Consider the following 21302-nt stretch of genomic DNA (forward strand, 5'->3'; position numbering starts at 1 on the left):
CATTTTTCTTGAATGTCAAATATGGCAAAATCATGGGCACAGAATTACTTTACTGCAGAAACACACCAATGCCATGTCCTGAACATGGACAATCTACTCCATATAATATCACTTGCTGAAAGGAATCAATCTAAAAAAAAAAAAATCCCAAGGATGGATGCAGTAACCACAAAATCCTGATGGTGGCGCTAGCGGTCTAAACTCTGACAGGAGAGCTGTCTTGCAAACTGCATGAGTGCAAAGAAAGGGGTCTTATTTCATCAAAGGTTCAAAGGGGTTGCCTGTCCTGAGAACTCTTGACACTTCAGAACTCAACACAAGAAGCCAGGAAATAACAGGGTTCTGTTAATTAAATGCAAAGTGGCCCCCTGGCCTCCTGATGTGAGCTTGCCAGACACCACACAAAGGACCCTTTCCTCTGAAAGGAATATGTTAATTCTGGATGTTTGCTGTCAACAAAGATCTGCCAGCCAGCAGAGATCTGTGACTGACCCACCCAAGTCTTGGAGGCGGACTTCAACACTCTGAGGACTGAATTGAAAGTAAAATATATATTTTACAAAAACACTGATAACTCTTTGTAATCAAATGACAGAAATGTATAACTTTGAGAGCTTTAATTTAAAAAATGTACCTTTAATTCAAGCCCAAACTCCAATTTGTGTGATGTTCTGGGGCAAAACCCCATTGTTTATTAATATTACAGACTCCCTGTTTCAGCTAGACAAACGAAAATGCATTGGTATGTGGGTAGATATGTGAGGAACAGTTGTATGAAATTTAATGAAGATCCAATGTTGTTCAGCACATGAAAAAGTGCTAGAAGTTGCCATTTTTGAATGCAAGCTCCTAGAAAGAGCAGATTTGGACAGAGACATGGCTAAATTCAGCCACACCATGTATGTGTAATTTCAAACAACTGTGTAACTGTGAAATATGGATTTTGATCATATATAGATTTGGGTGCACAGATGATAGGGGAGTTGTTTCAAGAGATCATAAATGGATGACATCACTCTAACTCACAGCTCCTTCGCCAATCAAGTGAGAAATGGAAGCTTGACCAATGGCAAGTGGAGAGGGGTAGGGGCTGGTGATGCTGCATACAACCCCACTCTAAAAACACATAAAAGCAGAGAGTCAGGACAGATAGAGACCTTCAATTCCATTTGCTGCAACGCACTCTGCCGGACCATACAACATCCAGAGATCCAGACTTCAAATTCATCAAACCTCCAGAGAGCCAAACTAGAGACTTCAATCTATCCAGAACTAGAGACCCAGACCAGAGAACCAGAGAGAGCTGAACCAGAGAGAGCTGACCCAGATCACTGTGAAGAGAGAGACCAGAGCCCAGTCTAAAACCCTGACCAGATCCGTGACGAGGCCCATTTAATTCAAGAATATAGTGTGAGTACCCAGCAGAACTGTGTAGAACCAATCTCTTAGTTTAAATTCATCTAATTCAATCTATTTAACCTAAGTAGAACTGCCTGATAGATCCAAATCTGTCACCTGTCATTCTAGCTGCAAAATTTGTCACTTGTCATTTTGAGCTTTTAAAATTTGCAAAACCAAAAACGACCTCTATTAAATCGGTCATAACTCTGTAACCGTTTGGGCTAGAGACTTGCAGTAACTTTTATCTGAAAGCTTAGAATCCTATGAACCTAGAACCGCATTCCTACCCCTTATAGTTTTACCGCAATCGCGGAACACGCATTCGCGAATTTTACCGCGATTTGCAAATTTCTTCACATGTAAAAACTGCTGCTGCTTGCCTTCCATTTGCCAGAAATTCGTTTAACCTGCTAACTATCCCTGCATCATTGCTAGTGTGAGCCTGGACTAATATTAACTAGATACCACTCACCCTGAACCTCTGAAAGGGAATTAAAAGCATTTCCAGCATATTTCTCATCCATTGCTAGCATATATCAAAGCATTTTGCCTGTGTTTTCAAAACTCCTATCTGTTTTCTGTAGTGTAAGCTTGCTGGGGTGAACTGATTTACATTGATTGCATTTCTGAGAACTGTGTGTTTTCCTTCCATTTCCTTGCCTTGCATCAAGGGGGGGAGGGGATTGCCAGAGAAAAGTGATTACATTGTTTGGTTGAAATCATATTGAGTATTTTCTGTACTGCATTCATTGAATATTGCATCCACCGGAGCTTACATAAAGCATCCTCTACCGCATTATACTTTTGTTCCTATTTACCAGTGTGCTACCTTATCCATTTCATGTCAACTCATTAGTGATTATAAGAAGTGTGCTAGTGCCAGATTCTCCGTTGTTGATCTTTATCATATCAGATTAAGTGTGCTATTCAATTATTAATTTATTATAAAGTGTGATTATATATATATTTTAAATTATCAAATAAACCTTTTAAACTTGCAAAACAGAACTACTTCTTGGCTCAGTGGGGTCAGGGGGATTCCAAGAGAGGGGTGTTATATAGGGGTAGTCATCCAGAACGCATGAACTGGACATAAAGACATATCAATAAGGGTTTTCATTCAGTATTCTAGACTAGGCGTTAACTTAGCTGTAGTGCTGAATTGAATCCTCTTACAGCAGCGCGCGCAACACTGGTAATGAATCTGTTAACACACCAAGTAATTGTTGCTTTGAATATGTGTGTTATGGAAAAGATAACTTCAACCATACATTGAAAACCAGCACAATGTGATATGCTTTGGGAAGACTTTGTATGCAAATACATGCATGAGACTCATCAATAAGACTTGGAAAGAGACCGGATTATTCTGCTCGCCCACACGACGAGGACATCCTGTCCCTTGAAATGGGAAAAAATGACATTTATGGCCTAAAAGAACGCATACCTATTTAACCAGGCCTGCCACTATTATTGACCGAAACACACGGTACATCAAAAATGACCATCTGAAATGTGTACTTTTTGTTGAATGAAGAATGTTCGAAGAGGGTGTGGGTGGAGGTGGGAGGGAGAAAATCACCTTTTGTTCACTTACCTTATGTCAATATTTTCTGGGGGAAAATGCTCAATTTATCTGTATTCTAGGTTAATAGAGCACAAACACTGTTGTATGTATTGCTTTTCTTCCCTATGTTTTTGAAACTTTCAATAAAAGCAATTAAATTCATTTTTCACTTTTTCTGTTGTAACTTCACTTTCTTCTCGTTGGCCTCTCACCTAGAGAACATATTAGCCCTGCACTTCTAGTCCTGCACTTGCTCCCTACTACATGTGTATCACTCAATGTGCCCTCCACAACTCTGGCCCTGAATTCCTCGAGGATAAACCCATACACTATTAACCCACCAGGAACTTCAGATCTGGCTCTGCTCTACTCCTCGTTATCCCCCATTACAACTCCACTAGATTGGGAGGTTCCTCTTTCTACATCCAAGCCCCTGCCATCTGGGACTTGCTTCCTCTCAACATCCGATGCATTGATAACCACCTCTCATTCAGAAAGGCCCTCAAACCTTGGGTATTCCTAATAATATCCTGAAATCCTCTCTCCCTCTCCTCCCCATCTAATTTCCATCACTGTAGCCTGGTTCACTGAAACAGTAACCAGTCATGTTTGCAGCGAATGCCGGCCATTGTCATGGTGGCCCACTCTAACTCTCCCAGACCACTCTTTGCACACGATCACGCATCGGCCCCCGGGCCTCCTTTGCTATGACTCTTGCGCTTAGGCTACTGGTATTCAACACCTGACGGTCTGCTGGTAGCTTGTACATTACCAATGAAAAGGACAGCCGATGGGGTCTTGAAATTGGATGGATTTTTGGGGGTAGGAATCTGTGATGCACTTGGGTGGATTTTAGGGGAGGAAATGTGACGCACTGGATGTATTAAGGGGTTTAGAATAGTGTACTACTCTATCTAGCCTGTCCATTTAGGCAGATGTACAATATATCCCCTGCAGTCTAAGCCACAAATGTAGACCTGGCCCAATGTGTCTGAAGTACTTTGAAAAGACTGTTAATTGCACCAAGATGTACTAGTATTGACCCTGCAGTGCTTAAATATCTGTCGGGATAGCTTGCCACTGCTCTGTGGCCTGGTACTGGACCTGACAGTTTCTTTGTAAAATCAGTTTTTTATTTTGAAGCTACAGGAGTACAAATTCATAGGATAAACACCAGGCTTAGCCTAAGGCCATATTTGAGAGCCAAACTTGGAGAGAGCATTATCGTACATAGGTCCTGGTGCACATTGGCCCCTCGGAGTGAACCACATTTCTACAACATATTTCAACCCCTTTCAAACAAAACTGTGGCCAAGCCCATGATGCTCCCCACACCCCCCAATTCCCCTTCTCATATCGTACTCCCGGGTTCCCTGTGTAGATAGATGTCATTATCCATTTGTCTAGTCGGGGTCTCACCTTGCCACTATCTGTTGCCGATCTACTGACATATAGGAAGACCATTCATATGAGTCTATTAGTTCCCAGTACCATTCCACCTGCTCAGCAGTTGAAGAGGATTGTCCTTTAAATGCGACTCGTTCTAACAAGCATGTTTTAGGGAGAAGTCCCCTCTATAATGCAATGGTGGGTGGGGAGCTTGCTTTCCAGTACGTAAGCAATGTTCTGCATATTTGTCCTTTAAGAAATGAAACATGTTGAAAATAGATTTACTGATGCAAATAACCAGAGTGGTATGCAAGAGAATATACTGTTTAATGAAAATACAGTGTTCAAGTCAATGCAAACAACCACAGTTTTGTGTGGGAAAAAAAACCCTTTGGAAATGTGTTTAACCAACGAGTAATCAATCCAAATATGTTGGGGTTTTATGTGATTTTAGTGAATTAATTGTATAATGAACAATGTGTATATTTGTTATGATTAAATTGGTTTTTAACCAATGAAAGAAGCCCCCCCCCCCACTTCAGCTATCCTAACCACACAGACAAGCCTCTATCCTTTCTTTTGTTTAGCAATTTGATTAGCCTTAAGAGTTGTGGAGGAAAGCTATACTTAGTCAGGGCAAGGAATAGGAACTCCCATTGGACTTTATTGAACGCTTTCTCAGCGTCGACCGTCAAAATTACGTTCTCTGGATCCCTGTCGCCCCCCAAAACATGCAGTAGTCTGCTTATGTTGTCTCTGAAGTGTCTATTCCGAATAAAACCAGTTTGGTCTTTATAGGTCAGGGATGGGAGGATTCCCCTCTATTTGCTGCAGCAGGCATTACGCTAAGATCTTAGTCAGAGTTGCTCAGCGAGATCTGCCGATACGAGCTACATTCTTCCGGATCTCGCCCTACTTTATGGAATACCACTATATTCGCTGATAAACCTGACAGTTTCTTGATATTAGCCTGCTTTATAGTCTTGGAATGACAGCCATGGGATTGTACCTAGAGATGCAGGTAGCGTGGCATTGCAACTAGAAGAAAGCTCATGCAGGTTAAACACATGGGTTACACCTAGAGCACGCGACCTTAGAAATGTTTAGCCCGCTCATGGCGCATGGAGATAGGTTGGTAACCCTCCATTGCACTTATAAGTGCACTAAGTTAGTCATTGTAACGCAATGGTTATATGCAGGTATCCTTGATATCTCACTTAGCAGACTACTTTGGTTAGCGTTTGTAGAACTTGGAAGATATGTAGTAAGGCTATAAATGTAACATGTCTATTGCACTAAAAGCATCCCATTATCCTATCCACTCTATTGCACTTCAGGGTAGCCTGTCCATAGTGCGTCTACAAAGGTAGCTGGGTTTTTCTTGCCACAGAAGATCGGATTGCACAGCGACACTAAGATGAGCTTGGTATGTATAAATGCACCACTTCGGTGGACATTTGCTGCAGGCACGGCTATCCATTCACGCACTTTAGAATGCAGCTACGAATACAACAAATTCGTTCTAGCTGGTCACATAACAGCTTCGCACTGAAACGCCAGATTTGCCGCAACCACCTCTGCCCTTAGAATACAGCGACAACCTACGACAAATTTCGATCTAGCTGGGTACATATCTAGTCTCTTGCACTAGCGCTCTGTCGTGACCTCCCTCAGCACCCGTCCACATGCCTGACCTCTTGGTTTGCTTACTGGAGCCTAGCCAGCCATCCTAAGTCCTAATCTTGTCCCAATGCACACACGCATCTTAAGCCTCCTCCGAGAACTTTCCCATACCTGGACTTCGGTCCCTGATGGTGGTCCTACCACAAAGCACTTTAAGGGCATACAAATGGGAAGAGGCGCTATATAAATGTCTACTACAATACTTTAAAGTTCAAGCTGTACAACTAGCCGGCTAAACTGTTGGCTTTTAGCATTTTTGAGCTTTTCTTCAGTTAACACACTTTCTTTGCCTTTTAGGTCCTTCATTTGTAAACTTCCTGATAAAGGAAAAAGGATTTCAGACTTTGCTGAAAAGCTGAGGGCTGTCATTGCAGAACAGCAAGAGCTGAAAAGAACAACTGAGCTGCTATCTTCTTTTAAACTCGATTTTCAGAAGAACATTGACAATCTTGATGAGCGCAAATCGAGCACTGATGACTTGGAGAACCCGGCACACCCCATGCTCCTGCTAATAGATTCAACTTCCACTAGCCACAACAGTGAAAGCAATATGACTATTACAGAAAACCAGCACATTCAAGATACTGTAAGCACTTCTAACATTAAGCGGCATGGAGAATACAACCGCGAAGATCATACAGATGTAGAATCTGTTGGAGGTCAATTAAAAGAACCAGGCAAGTGTGAAAGTCTCTCTCACTCTCTTACTGATGGGCCTGGACACAGAGTTTCAAAATCTGTGAATGGTCTTCTAAGTGTAACAGGATGTGCTATAGAAGCATGTGATGTTAACACTGATATGCTGATTACTGCTATCCAGAATGTCACTATTACGGATAAACTAGATGGCAACACAACTTCAAGAAACAAACAAGAAAATGGCAAATTGAAGAAAACTGTTCCTTTTCTGGCTGGTATTCCAAAGAAACTACATTACATTGAAGTTTTGGAAAACCGTGCTGATCACCCAGTACTAGCAAGACCAAAATTTAGACCAAACCAGTAAGTATTATGAAACCTTACAGTATCTGTATGCTGTTAACCCTCACCAAGTTAGACTGCTTTTGTTGTTTGGTCTCCAGGGATAATGTGTGCACAGCAATCAAATTCTTTGCTCAACGAGGGTGGCCTATTGTTTAAACGCAGTTTTAACGTCTTATAAGCCTGTGTTGATATTGCTTTCTCATGCACTTCTCCGCCTAGCCACCTATCTTGCCCATGCCATTTTTCTACCCTAACATCTCTCCCACCAAGCATCAAAATCCCCCTAACTCAACATTAAATTAACAAATGTATGTGTGCCAATTCCCCTTTTACCAAATCTCTTACCAGCCAGTGCTCCAGATAAGATTTTCAGGTAGAAGTAGTTTACTTTATATTTTTATACTTTACACGTAAATGTCTCCTTCACAAGAGTAAAAATGCATGGGTCACCCAACCAACGCATTTAAAAAGAATTAAAACCGTATTGAATGTTTTATCGTGTGCAGGGGTCCACATTGTGCAGAAGGGTATCTTACTTACAATTAACATACAGCACAAATTGTAGTAGTGCAAACCCCAAATCAGAAATGGTGCAGATTAGCTGTAACACCATGGGCCTGCATTTGTATTCAAAGAAAAGGTACGACAACAGACGTTTTCAATTATTCGCTCACACACAGAACCGGTCAGCTTTAAGTGGTGGTACCTGCGCTGTGGTTTTAGTGAAATCACTGCCCATCTTTGACATATATTCAGCATTATTGCCACTTGTAATATGGTGGTATGACCATGTTTATGGTGCCTATAATCCGACAGAGTGGTAAGTGAAGGTAATTCCGTTACTGCCACTCTTTCCACTTACTGCCCAGCTTGTAATGCTGACCTATCTCTAATCTCTTGGTCAAATCAGGGTGCATACATGTCAATTTGTAAGCTACCAGCCACCCATAAAATGCACTCGCCCTTATTTGTGAATGAAAGGCAGTGGATTACATTAGCATGAAAACCTCGACGCAGAGTATCCCCAGATCGAACAACAAATGCACAGAAAATATATTGTAGGAGGCTGGTATTAAATGTGCTTGGTCTAGCTGTTGCAATGTTTGAAATATACGTAATTAGAGATGTATAACAAGGAAGCACGGATGCCAATCTGTCTACTGCAATCTCCCCAGAAACGTAAGTGCCTCTGAGAAGCGAGCACACGCACCTCCTTGCCGAGGTTGTGACATGCTGTGACTCTCCGAGAAGACGGCCCACTTGGATTGAGGAGAACAAATGCATTGATGGGCACACACTGCTTGTTAAAGAGAGAACTGTTGGCCTTCCCTCTGGCCGGATCACTCATTTTCAGTAACACGGCTGGACCCAATACATGTTTCACCTTCTCTTTTATTACTCCTCCTTACAACTGCCTTTTCTCCTCTCCTGCCTTCCCCTTCCTTCCAACTCCCTCCCACTGTTCTGTGTTCTCCTCTCCTTAAAGGGGCTCTGCCCTTTATTCACTCGCAACACCTCCCCACTTAACATGAGACTTCCCGGGCTACATTTGCTCAATATTCCGTGGGGTTTCTTTGTGGTTCGATGAGGCCCGTTCACTTGCTCGCGTGTCTCCCCTGCATTTTCTCGTTGTGGTGTTTCATATGTCTCTTCGCTCTGTTTCCTCCATCATGATCACTTCCTCTTTCGTTGGTTCATATTCCTCTAGGTATAACTCGTGGAAGAGGGATGGCTATGCCGTCATTTCACTGTGGTCCTTTGTTGTGGTTGTGGCTGGTTCTTTGTCACTTGTCGCTAGGATGGGATCTGCGCGGTCCGTCCTTTCTTTGGTTTTCCTTGTCTCTCCCGTCTCTTGTTCAGGCGTATAGTCTTTGACCTGGGTGACTCCAAATGATCTGTAGTGTATGTTCAAGAGGGCACGCTGTAGTGCCATCCGATGGCTGTGTCCTATGGCGGGACTTGGTATCATGTGGATGGAGGTGGGTACTCTGCGGTGTCCCTGGGTTGGGTCGCAGCGTGGTTGTCCTTTTAGTTGTACCGGGTGTACTATTCCCCATTGGAATGTGTGCTTGGGACTTGCCCAGGTGGTATGCTTCCTCTCTGGTTTGATAACGTTGCTCGTTGTTGATGTTGATTGTGGCTTCTGCGTGTCTTCACCCCACCGCCTGTTTTTGAATCTCGTAAGGTCCTCTGTGGTTTGACTCCAGGTGGGGTGGGTGCTCCTGCCTGGGTGGGATGGCTCTCATCATGGCAGTCTGTGCCACCTCTGGTACCAGGTATCTATCTTGCTGTGGCAGTGGCTGGGGCGTCGGGCCCTCAGGTATTGTAGGCGGTCTCACTCAGCACATCGCCTGAAAGTGGCTTTCTTGGCCACATCGCAGGCATCTCCTTCTGATGGCCGGGCATGAAGCCCTCAAACTCTTCAACCCATTCTTCCCACCTTTGGCTTTGATCATGGTGCGGGTGGAGGGCGAACGGGTCGGGCCATCGTAGGAACTGGGCGTGGGAGGCGGGCCCCATATTGGTAAGGGCACATGCTCCTGCGTCAGCCGCTTGTTGTGTCAGATCTCCCGTCTCGTTGAGGCCCTGGTCTTGTGTGTGGTTTGCGGGTGTAGCGTAGTGGCGTCACCGATCTGTTTTACCCGGAAAGTTGGTTGTTTGTAGGTAGGCAGGTCGTGTGTGGCATTCTGGGCCCTCTGCGGAGGTGGGCACAGTTTGTGGTCTTGTGAACAGACTTGTGCGGCCTTGCAGGTCACTTGTGGGTGTTACTAGCCTTTGTTGGGGTTGCTGGCGGTGTTCAATTGTGGGGCCGTATGCGGCTGTGTCAGGACCAGGTGGTGCGGGGCGCTGGAGGCATCCCAGCCTTCTCGGGGCCACTGCCCTTTGTGGTTTGTGTGGGCTGTTGGTGGCGTTCAGTGGTGTGTTGTCACTCTTGCTGAATTGCGTGGTGTAGTTTTGCCTCGTTCTGTCCTACCTTTCTTCTGGAGTTCGGGGTGAGGTTGCAGGGTGGATGGCGTGGGCCTGGATGTGATCCTGGCTCTGGTGGAGCTGCTGGTGGTGTTCCATTCGTGCGTAGGCACGTGAAGTGGGTTGCCGCGTGGGGTGTGGCTGATATGTGCTTGTGGGCCACTGTGTTGACAACTGCTGATGGGTATCCTTCTTGGTTACCTTGGTTTCTTTGTGGTGGATGCTGTGCCACTCTGTTGGACCGTGGTTTGGTGAAACTGCAAGTGGTGTGGTGCCACTCTGCTGGTCTGTGTGGTGGAGGGGCCTCTGTGTCGTCAATTGCCGGTGTGCGCACCTCGTGAGTTTCGTTTTTGTTGGGCAGGCGGGTTTGTCTGCCTGCCGCTGGCTTGGTGGCACGTGGCTGTTACTGGTGTCACGCCTGGTGCTTAGTAGGTAGCGGCCTGGTTTGTGGGCCCTTTGAGGGTAGGGCGGTGGCTGAGGGCTCCTGCATAGTGTGTTGCTCTGTGGCAGTGATTGCGGGCCCTTTGAAGTGTCCATCGTGTGCCGGCGCCCCCATGGGGTACTGTCAGATGTGCGCAGTCTTTAGGGCCTGTATGTCTGGGGTTTGTGTGGCTGCGTGGATGCTTTGCAGGGTCTGCTCCCCTTACTGTTGTGCTTTTCGTCGGTCCACTGGAGCCGCTCCGGTGCGCTCCTTGTCCTGGGCTTGATGTTACTGTGGAGATGTGCCGGTCTGCTGTGGGCAGTGCGGCGCCACCTCGCCGCGCGTCTCCAAGATGTCTTTCGCTCTGCTGCTCGTCCTCCTTACATGGGCGCTTTTATGCATGGCGGACACTTCTCGCCGCGGCACTCTACCTCTCGTTTCCAATTGGCATGTCGCATCGCTGCGGGGCACAGCGTCCCTCCCCTGCTGCTGGTCGCATAGACCTCCTCGTCGTGGCTACACCCTGCTGGGCACTTTCAATCCTTCAGGTGCCACTGTCTCGCCGGTGCACTGCTGGGCTCACCAGACCCTCTGTCTCCATACTGCTGGGCTTTTTTCTACATCCGCTTGTCACTTGCGCCAAATCCTGCTGGGCTTGTCCCTTCTGCCGTGCTCTTGTATTCTGTATGCGGCCTGCTTCTACGGGCTGGTCTTCGCTTCAGGGCAGGTCAGGATGCTCCTCCTCGTGGATGCGCTATCACTGCCTTCTGTTAGTGCGCTCTCGGGATATTGGGCACTGGGCTTCTTCCAACTGCTGGACTCCTCCGACTCACTGCGTTAGTTTCCATCCTTGGGGACATGTCGACCCTCGTGCTGCTGGTTTGGCTGTCTTGGGCACCGCTTACCCTCCTTCTGTCATGGTGCAACTATGGCTCCTCTGTTGGGCTTTTTTGTCTCTCCTGCTGCGCACCGTGAGCTCTCATCGGCCTCGTTGCCAGTTGTTGACCTTGCCTCCAGCCAGATCACGCACTTTCAGTAACACTGCTGGAGTCGATACATGTTTCACCTTCTCTTTATTACTCCTCCTTACAACTATCTTTTCTCCTCCCCTGCCCCTCCCCTTTCCCCCCGCTCCCTCCCACTGTTCTGTGTCCTGCTCTCCTTAAAGGGGCTCTGCCCTTTACTCACTCGCAACAGGAATGTGGCACGCCCAAGAATTATACTCTGTGCACCAGTCAGCACCTCGTATACTGTCCATGCCACCCAATCCCTAGCAGACCCTTAACACAGTCACAAAGACAACATCAGTCACCCGATATCTTCCCCACAGATATCACATGCATTCTCAAAGCAACAGTGCCCTACAGTCTGTCCCCCTGCACACAATCATTTGCGTACACTTTTCACTCTGCTTTTGAGCTCCCCTTGCCACATACACAAACAGACCTTTTTAAGACACTGTGCCCCTGTGCGCACACTTCCCTACTCTGACACAAACCTTTCCCTTTCAGAAACCTTTGCACAACAGCTCTAGTGGACCCTCTTGCAGGCTATCCAAAACCTTCCCGTCCTCTCGGCACACCCGTCCTCGGAGCCCTCCTGCCCTCATAATCCTTCACTGATGTCCCTTACTCTGCCACGTCATGTGTGCTGTGAAATTGTATTTTTGCTGACTTTAGGCGGCAAGGGAGAGGGGAGCAAATGCAGCAGCGAGTCAGGCTGAACTATGAGGGCCGATCATAACGCACTTCAGAGTTGGAGAAGTCTAGCTGTACCTGCTATGTGGGCTGAGGAGCAGAGGTGCTAAAATGTTAAAAATTCAAACCCAGCTGGGACATCCTCTTGCTTGTCTACCCGTTTACCCCTTTTCCTTCCTACATGGAAGCTTGTGGGGATGGCGTGCTCTAGCCACACCCACAAGTCCCTCTCCCGGGCCTTCTCACCCAATGGAGGGGGCTCACACTTTTAGGAACCATCCAAATCCCACCTCTCTGAATGTTCGAACACCCTGCATGAGTCTGCTTCTCTTGCGTTGCCTGCTGGGAGCTACTGCATAACAAGTAGCCGGGCTGATATTATTTAGTGGGATGAGTTTGCTGCAGTGCAGAGGGGCATGCAGGAACAGACCACGTGTGGAGGCTGAGTACTTGGCTCGTTGGCAAATGATAACCTTGTTACCACTTTTAAAGTACTACTCGCCAATTGGGAGAGGCAAGAGAGGCAATTTTGCAGCCTCGTCAAATATTGGCTGGACCAAGTTTTCCTTTCATTCTTTAGATATACCAACTGTCGTTTGACACCATAATCACATTGCTTGGAAGAACCCAGCATGAAGCACTACATGAACAAAGTTAAATACCCATCTCGAACACCACAGCGACACGTTTTGCTATGTTTCAATTTCAATTGCAAATGTAACAATTTCGTTGATTTGTGGCAGAACTTGCTTTGGCTGGGGAGTCCGGTTTTAATCGAAGGATTGTGGCCCCTGTGTTTACCCGTGAGCAAGGGTCCTGCTGCTGCTGACCATTTTCCCCATTGACTCCAAGATTAGGCCGAATGCATGTTTAAACTTGACATTACATGCTTCTCAGTAGCCCAGAGAAGATTTTGAAATGGGAATATTTTGCGCACTGTATTTATGATTGGAGCGAGAACTAAATTAAGAGTGAAAATGGTTACCTCCTATGCAACAGTGTAAAATGTATGTGACGAGTATCAAAACATGCCTAAACGTGAAAATAAATAGAAAACATTAAACAAAATAATTAAATTGAAAATATATCGGACTTCAAATAATTGATCAGTGGAAACCCTTCTCTTACACCATACCACATAGCTGTATCTTTATACGAGCATACAGCACAGGAACTCTTACAATTACTTTTGTGCAATGCAAGCATGCATTCAGGGAAAACGCATAATTTGTTCCTTATAGTGGATACTTCCCAATTTATAATTTTCAGCCATATTACTAATAGGTAATGTGTTGGGAAAATAAATATTCATGCTTAATTCTGTTCTCTCAATGATAATCAAACATAAAATGAAGCTATGTAAAGAAGGCATGCGTTGAACAGAAACAAAATGTGCTAATTTCTGAAAGGCTCAGTGCACGCAGTTCAGAGAATAAATGTCTTGTTTTCAAAGGTCTGCAATTTCATCCATGCAGATAAAAATCAAAATGTGTTCTGCTTTCTCTAAAGTCACTTTCCCTTTGCTCTGAACTGGTTCCCAAATTATACGCATGGACAGAACAATGTGTTGTATTTACAAGGTTTTCATGTGTAAAAAGGCCTGATGGAACACTTCTCTGGTTGCCTGGTTCTATCAGCGAAGGGTGCTGTCCTGCCGTGCCCCATTGTGCCCCATGCCTCCTAACTTCACACTCCCATGCTCTACTTACCGTTTTCCTTCCTGCCGATTGTATGGCATACACTGGTCATGGAAAGAGGACCATGCTTTCCAATGAGTGTGTGTTTGGCGCACAGATGCCTCAGCAGGGTACAGTTCTGGTTACACATATTCAGTGACAATGGATTTGGTGAATCTGTCCTCTCGGAATGTGGGCAAATCAAAATGAACACCTCATTCCTTGTATGCCACTGTGGGTGCTGCCACCTACATACTACACCGCCATTTCTCAACTTCATTGTCTGAAGCACCATAGAAATTGAAAAGGTGTCCATGTGAAACAGCTGGGCCATTAACGTAGTGCCAACTTGGCTTTGCCATATACAGGGTGTGTGCTTGCCGTCACCCATGTTTCCTCCCAAACATTTACCCATATTACCCTGGTTGTTTTGTCCGGAGTGTTAAAGACCTGGAGGGGGAGTGTAGACTTCCAGGCTGTTAGTAACCATGACCCCTCGTTGAAAACCCTTGCTTCGCTCACGCTTCTGCCCACAAGCTTGCAGGCCATTCATTGTCAGGAAAGCCATTGTCTGACCATAACGCCTTAGTATTTCAGCTCAGACTTTGGCTACCATCTGGCACAAGTGCGCTCCTGACCACACATGTTCACTCTGTGCCTAATTCCACTGACCACTTAATGCTGAGTAAAATGGATCATAGTGAGCTTACAAAAAGGAACTCTCATCTGGATTGAGCATTCCAACCGTCATGGGCCATTAAAGTGGATTTGTTCTACAGGCCACTGTCAAGCTTCAGTAGTCCTTCCATTGCTCAAAGATGGACATTCGAAAGCTGTGGGGTATCTCAAAGATGCAGAGATGGTAAAAAAGAAAAAAGTAGAACTGCTTTTGTTGTTGTCATTGATAGGAAGGGCTTTGGCTAAACATTTTCTGATATTAATAGTAGTAATACTTACCGTTTTGTTACAGTAGATTTTCATTTTTATGTATTACTCATTATTGCGTGCTGTCTTGCAGAGGCTCAAGCTATCCTTGTGACTGATTAATTTCACATTTTATCTTTTAGTAATGAAGGCAAGTCCTTTGAAATGCTGTCGGCTTTGCGTGGTGGCAGTCTGGAGTAGATGACATGTCCAATTTTGCTTTTGTGGTCCACTTGTGTGGTTAGTTCGTGTCTCCGCACTGTCCTTTCCTTGGATGGCAGAAAAGGCATTTGAAACTGGACTGACCAGTTGCCAACACCTGGCTGTAGAAGTGCTTAGCGACATTATGTGCTGCAATTGGTTGTGAAGTTGTGATTTACAGAAACGATGTTTGTACTACCATAAACTGTGTCCTGGAAAATAAGCCTTTATATTGCACTAGTGTACATGCCCATGTACACAGGCCAGAGTGCAGGTTTTCATTGACACAGTGGGACCACTATATGTCCTAAGGAAACGGCTCCCTCTAGCGGTGACAACAGGTGAAGCTACTGCATCAGACAAACCTACTTCTGGCCTTTTTATTATATTGTTAGATGATTCTCGATGTTGAGAGCAGGTTGGAACCATAGTTATTTATTTGGCACTTGATAAGTGCGACTTGGGCAGGGGGTGCAGCCATTACTGCTCCCCACTAATCTGACCAACCCAATCTAATCCTATTTTATTCTCCATTAGCTGGTTTTCTGATGCGTCCAGACCAGTTTGTATAGTAATCTTCTCTCGTATTTAGCCTGATTGTGTTAGTCGGCCATTACTGTACTCCATTAACTACCACACCGTCTCATTACCCAATATCCTACTCCCCACTCAACCTACTTGTTGCTTATCAGCCCTAGTCAGCATTTACCCAGCTTCTAGATGGTAGCCTTTCGGATTCCAGCCTCCATGTGTAAGGTTACGTTGCATCAAGCCATTTGGGTTAGTCAGCCCCAGTTTCCATTTTGGGCAGTTCTGGATGGGGTAGAATTGTGACTATTAACATGCGGCCCATCTAGACAGAACTATGAAGGTTAGCCTTGCATCACATCTAGACAGATTTGTGAATATTAGCCCGCATTACATCCAGACAGATTTGTGAATTTTGGCTTGCATCACATCCAGACAGAATTGTGCATATTAACTTGCATCACATCTAGAAAAAATGGTAGATTAGCCTGTCACATCTAGGCAGAATTGTGAATATTGGCTTGTGCCACATCCAGACAGAATTGTGAATATTGGCTTCCGTCCCAACCAGACAGAATTGTGAATATTGGCTTCCGTCCCAACCAGACAGAATTGTGACTATTAGCTTGTGTCTCTTCTAGACGGAACTGTGAAGATTAGCATGTCCCTTCTAGGCAGAATTGTCAATATTAGGTTGCGTCATCCAGACAGAATTGTGAATATTGTCTTCCGTCCCAACCAGACAGCATTGTGAAGATTGCTTTGCGTTGCATCCAGACAGAACTGTGAATATTTTCTTGCGTCACATTGAGACAAATTTGTGAATATTAGCTTGTGTCACATCAAGATGGAATTGTGGATATCATTACACGCCCCATCTAGGTAGTGATGCCACTAACCAACCCTACTAATAACTTACCCCTCTTTGTACACCTCTCATTCTCAACTAAACGCAACATACCTCTAAAGCACAACAGACCGCACTCGCTTCACTACACTGCAACAACAAAACAAACCAAATATAGCCTCTCACAACAGCACTTAAAGGCTACCAACCGAAAAACACATCTAAGATCAGCAAACAGTGTTAATCAAACTAAAGCTGCCAACATCACATCACAGCTCTCTTGCTTTTTCTCCCACTCAGTCCTACTAACTTTCCCTCTTCAGAGCGCCAGGGAACAATGCAGCTGGTGACAGTGCATGGTATAAATATCCTATAACATAACAGCCAGTTGCCAGAACCTTTTTCTGGACTTAATAGATTTATGGTCTGTTCACCTGAGTAGGAACCTTTTTCGACACTGTCATTAGTTTACCCTATCCTTCAAGATGTTTTTTTTTTTTTACAAATATATTTTTATGAATTAAACGTTTAGAGCAAACATCCGCATCTGACATGTCAATAAACCCTTACATGTATCATGAAGTAAATGACCAGATTCCTTCAATTTACGCTTACATGATGGGAAGATCCCAGGACATGTTGTCTTTGACTCCCCAACACCCCACACCCAAATCGCACCTCCTTCGCCAAATAACTCTTTATCTGCCCTGCCTCATCACCTGTTCCCACTTGGACAACTAGTCTCGCTATGCAGGGTTTAAATGTTAAAGCCGGACATTTCTCATCATAGTCCAGTAGTGGCGACAAGATGGCTTGAAATTGGTGGAGCTTACCCTCCTTTGCGGCTGTAACCTTCTCAGCCACTAGCACATCCCAGACCTTAATCCACCATAGTCCCTGGTGTGGGCCTTCTGCCGCTATCGAGCGGCAGTCTATGGTAATACACGTTATCAGCAAGTGTGTCAAATCACCTCGCCCTGGCCCTGGATTTCGGGTATATCACCTCATATGGGGCCCACAGGAGCAAGTTTTTGGGGCACATCAAAAGTTTGCTACCCGTGATAGCTTCTATGGTTTGTACAATGGTTTCCCAATAGGATCGGCTCAGGTAACGGTCCCACCACATGTTGAAAATAGAGCCATGAATCCCACAGTTTCACCAGCAGGTGGGGGGAATTGAAGCCTGGAAGTGGTGTATTTGTGCCGGGGGTTAGTACCAGCGAATTCTAAAGCGCTTTCATTATTTGTCATACATCTGATTGAGGCGTGGCCCCTGGCCCAAATCTCCAGCTATTCTACGTCTTGCAATTGGTGGCCCAAATCTGCTTCCCATTGGGTCATATAGTCCGGGCGGCGGGGGGTTAGAGGGATCCTCCCTCAGGAGTTAATACAGTTTCCAGAACCTGCCCTTTCTGACACCCTACCAGACAGTCAGTTCAAGTGTGCTCAAGGTCCGAGTGGCCTTCTCTCTTATCTCTGAGTGTGTGATCCAATGATGTAATTGAATGTATGGGAACCTATCTGACTCTTAAGATGTGGAATACCCTTTTGCAGTCCTCGAATGAGCCTGGTTGACAGTCCTCAAATAAGTGTGCCAGTGTAAGTAGGTCCCCCCCTCTTTCCAATGCCCCTGGGTGGATGCCCAGTGTAAAAGCGGGGTTGCCAAAGACCGGGGACAGTGGGCTTCCTCCTCAATACCTCATCCCATTCCTTTAGGGTAGCCTTTGTTGATGAGAGCAGGTGCGCCCATTGCTTTTGTTTCGTATGGGGGATGAAGGGCAAGAAGCAAGGGGAAGAAATTGCTCAATCAACATCTACCTCAGTGCGGGAACTTCGGACGACCAAGTGACTAAGTGGGAGAGCTTGGCTCCGCATATCTCTGTAGATTGGGAACCCCCCAGGTCCCCTAGTCGGGATCCACCCATCATTACCTTCATAGGGATCCCAGATTTTATTTATTTTTTTTTTTTTTACCCCGCCATATGAATCCCAGAAGATTGGAGCCGGTTCAATATCCGTTTCGGAGCTTCCACCAGGAGGGACAAACCACAGTATAATGGGCGAGGGAGGAGGTTCATTTTTAATGCTGTGATCCATCCCATGAGAGAATTTTCCTGGCCCGCCCATCGTTAAAGATACTTTTCCAAAGCTTGGTGATCAGAGATGCTGTAAACCGGACCCCCAGGCATTCAATGGATGTGGTATCCCAATGAATAGGGCAGGGTGTTTGGAAGGAAGTGATGTCCTCAGCTGATAGCCCCAGCGCCACCATTTTTCCATAGTTTATTTTGACCTGGCTGAAGGCTTGAAGTTCTTGTAGGGCTGCCTGCAGGGAAGGTCGAATGTTAGTGATAGAGCGAAGCACATCGTCAACATATAGAGATACCTTGTGTGGAGAATCGTGAGCCCCCACTTCCTGGATCCCGACATTCGTACATATATGCCGTGCCATTAGTTCCATAATAAGGGCAATTGGGAGGGGAGAAAGAGGGCATCCCTGTCGTGTACCACAAGTCGGGGGATTTGGGGGGGCGTGGGGTGAATGTTCACGGTTAACCTGAAGTGAAGTATTCGGGGTGAAGTAGTTGATCAGCTATCATTTTCCTAAATGGTGCATGAAGGACCAGTCCACCCTTCTAAAACGCCTTTGTTGCGTCCAAAGCCGGGAGGGCCAACTTCCCTTATGCCTAGTGTTGGATTCAATTACATTTACCGCCTGCCTAATATTATCCCCCGTTGTTCTACCCTGGATAAAGCCTGTTTGGTCAGTGTCTATCAGTGCAGGGAGGAGTGGAGCTAAGCGATTTGCAAATACCTTTGAATATATTGGTGTTGATATTCAAGAACGAGATATAGGAGGCACACTCCCTAGGATCTTTGCCTGGTTTCAATAATAGTATTGTATTAGAGGCTTGCATGGAGGGGGGGTCACACTTCCTCTTCTCTATAGGAATTAAAAAGGGCAGTTAGGGGAGAGAGCAATTGACTACTAAAAAGTTTATAAAATTTGGGGCCATAGGTTTCAACTACTTAATTACCACCTCCACTTTCTCCTGTCGGATTGGGCCTTCTAACGCCTCCATTTCTTCCTGGGCTAAACTGGGTAGGATCGCTTCCGCATTGTACCGTCTCTGCTCCAAGACCGATCTTCCTGAGCAGGACATAGCCTCCAATAAGTGAGGCTGCGCTAGCTGCAATTTGTCTTGTTCCCCATATTGAGTTACGCCATGTTGGTCCTTAAGACCTATAATGAAATTTCGTTTTCTGGTCTGCTAATTTCGTTGCTAAGAGTTGGTTGGCCTTGTTGCCTTTTGCCTAGTACCCCTGTTTGCCAGAAATCGGGGGTTGTGCCGTCTCTTCAGCATATAGGGCCTCTAATTTATTACAAGCTATATGAAGGGCTGAGTGGACTTTAGGGGACCAACACCTTTAAAATGTGCCCTCAATTTCTAAAATGTCCTGTTCTAGGAGGGTCCTAATTTGTTTGTTTTTTTCGTTTGTGTTATGCCGCTGTATGTGCTATTAAAATCCCCCTGAAGACTGCCTTCCTGGTATCCCATGTTATGGCTGGGGATGTTGGTTCCGTGGGGTTCTCCTGAAAGTAGTTCTCAATCGCTTGTGCTATCTCCTCCCTTGGGGCAATATCTTTCAATATTGGGTCATATTAGCACCATTGTGGTCTGGTTAACGGGGCTGGGTTCCAGGCTCTGATTGTAGCACCACTGGGGCATGGTCTTTGATAACCTTCGGGACAATGCTTACTTTGTCTGTAAATGACAGGAGCTGGGGCGAGGCCAGGAGCAGTGAACCTGTTAGAAGAATGTAAAGTCTCTTTGCTCTGGATGAAGTACCCTCCAAGTATCAACCACACCCAGTGATCTGAACAGATGGCGAATACTCGGGGCCGTCTTAAAATCTCTGGGGGAAGGGGGCGTGTGTTTTACCTTTGTCCAGATCAGGGACCCCGTTAAACACCCCCCCCCCCCCCCCCCCCATGACGACCTGGGCCACTAGGAAGGAGAGTTTCCAAACCTGCCTTAATTCGGACCGTAAATCGAGATCAATGAGTATAGCTGACCCAAGAGCATACCCTTTACCCCTATGAACCGGCCTCCAGGGTCACTGATGACATCATGCTCTAAAAACTGAATGCCTCTTGGCAACAGGATTGCTGTGCCCCCCCCCCCCCTCCCCCCTCCTTTTTGGAATTACCGGAGGCCAAAAACTGCTTCTGAAAGTCTACTACGGAGGCGGATAGTCTTCCGGCAGATGTTTCCTGAAGGAATTTCACCATGCCCTCCAAGTCTTTCAGTCGTTTCAGAATGGATTTCCTTTTTAAGGGAGAATTGAGCCCTTTGATGTTCAAAGAAACAAAGTTGAAATTTTGGTGCGTAACTCCTGGGTTTGCCTCTGTCTGAGTGGCGGAGGAGAGCGGGGGTGCTAAATCAAATTAGCGAGAGTTGCCATCCGAAGTGTGTGTGAATTCCTGCTCCAACTGATTTTATTTTCTATTATAGGGGGATATTTTTATGCTTCGTATCCTGCATTTTTTTTTTTGTGGTGTGCTTTGTATTTAAAAGATGTTCTCAAATCTACTTGAATACATCAATACATACAAATACAAAGAGTAGGATTTTACAAATGTATAACAGACTAGTAGTAAAATCCTCACACATCAACTAAAATCGTTGCAAACACTAAAATAAAAGACATTTCCTCTATTGACTAAAACGGCATGTACTTAAAAGTGCTCCTGAGAACTCAGTGCATTCAATTTCAAACTGTAATAATTGGAAAGGTTCTTGCAGAAATCTACACAGTGCTCAAATCTGGGTAATACTGTTGCTTTGCATCAGAGAGCATCATAATGCGTCCCCTGCCCTTTCAAAGTAAACGTGGAGAAATGTACCAAAATATACAGTTTGAAGGTCGGTAACAGCCGCACGATCATTGACCAGATGTTATTTTGTCTCCATCTCATCCTTTCCATGGCAAAGTCTGACTGTACAGACTCCCT

General features: G+C 45.5%; 1 protein-coding gene across 1 annotated transcript in view; it reads left to right on the top strand.

Moving 5' to 3' along the window:
- Positions 1-21302, top strand: part of POLR2M (RNA polymerase II subunit M) — a 70321-nt gene that overhangs the window by 8144 nt on the left and 40875 nt on the right. Inside the window, exon 2 of the mRNA XM_069624912.1 lies at positions 6338-7042. Within this exon, the coding sequence (XP_069481013.1) occupies positions 6338-7042 (705 nt within the window). The remainder of the gene's footprint in view (positions 1-6337; positions 7043-21302) is intronic.

The sequence above is a fragment of the Ambystoma mexicanum genome, chromosome 11 (genome assembly GCF_040938575.1).
Source record: "Ambystoma mexicanum isolate Mex_15411 chromosome 11, UKY_AmexF1_1, whole genome shotgun sequence".
Lineage (NCBI taxonomy): Eukaryota > Metazoa > Chordata > Amphibia > Caudata > Ambystomatidae > Ambystoma > Ambystoma mexicanum.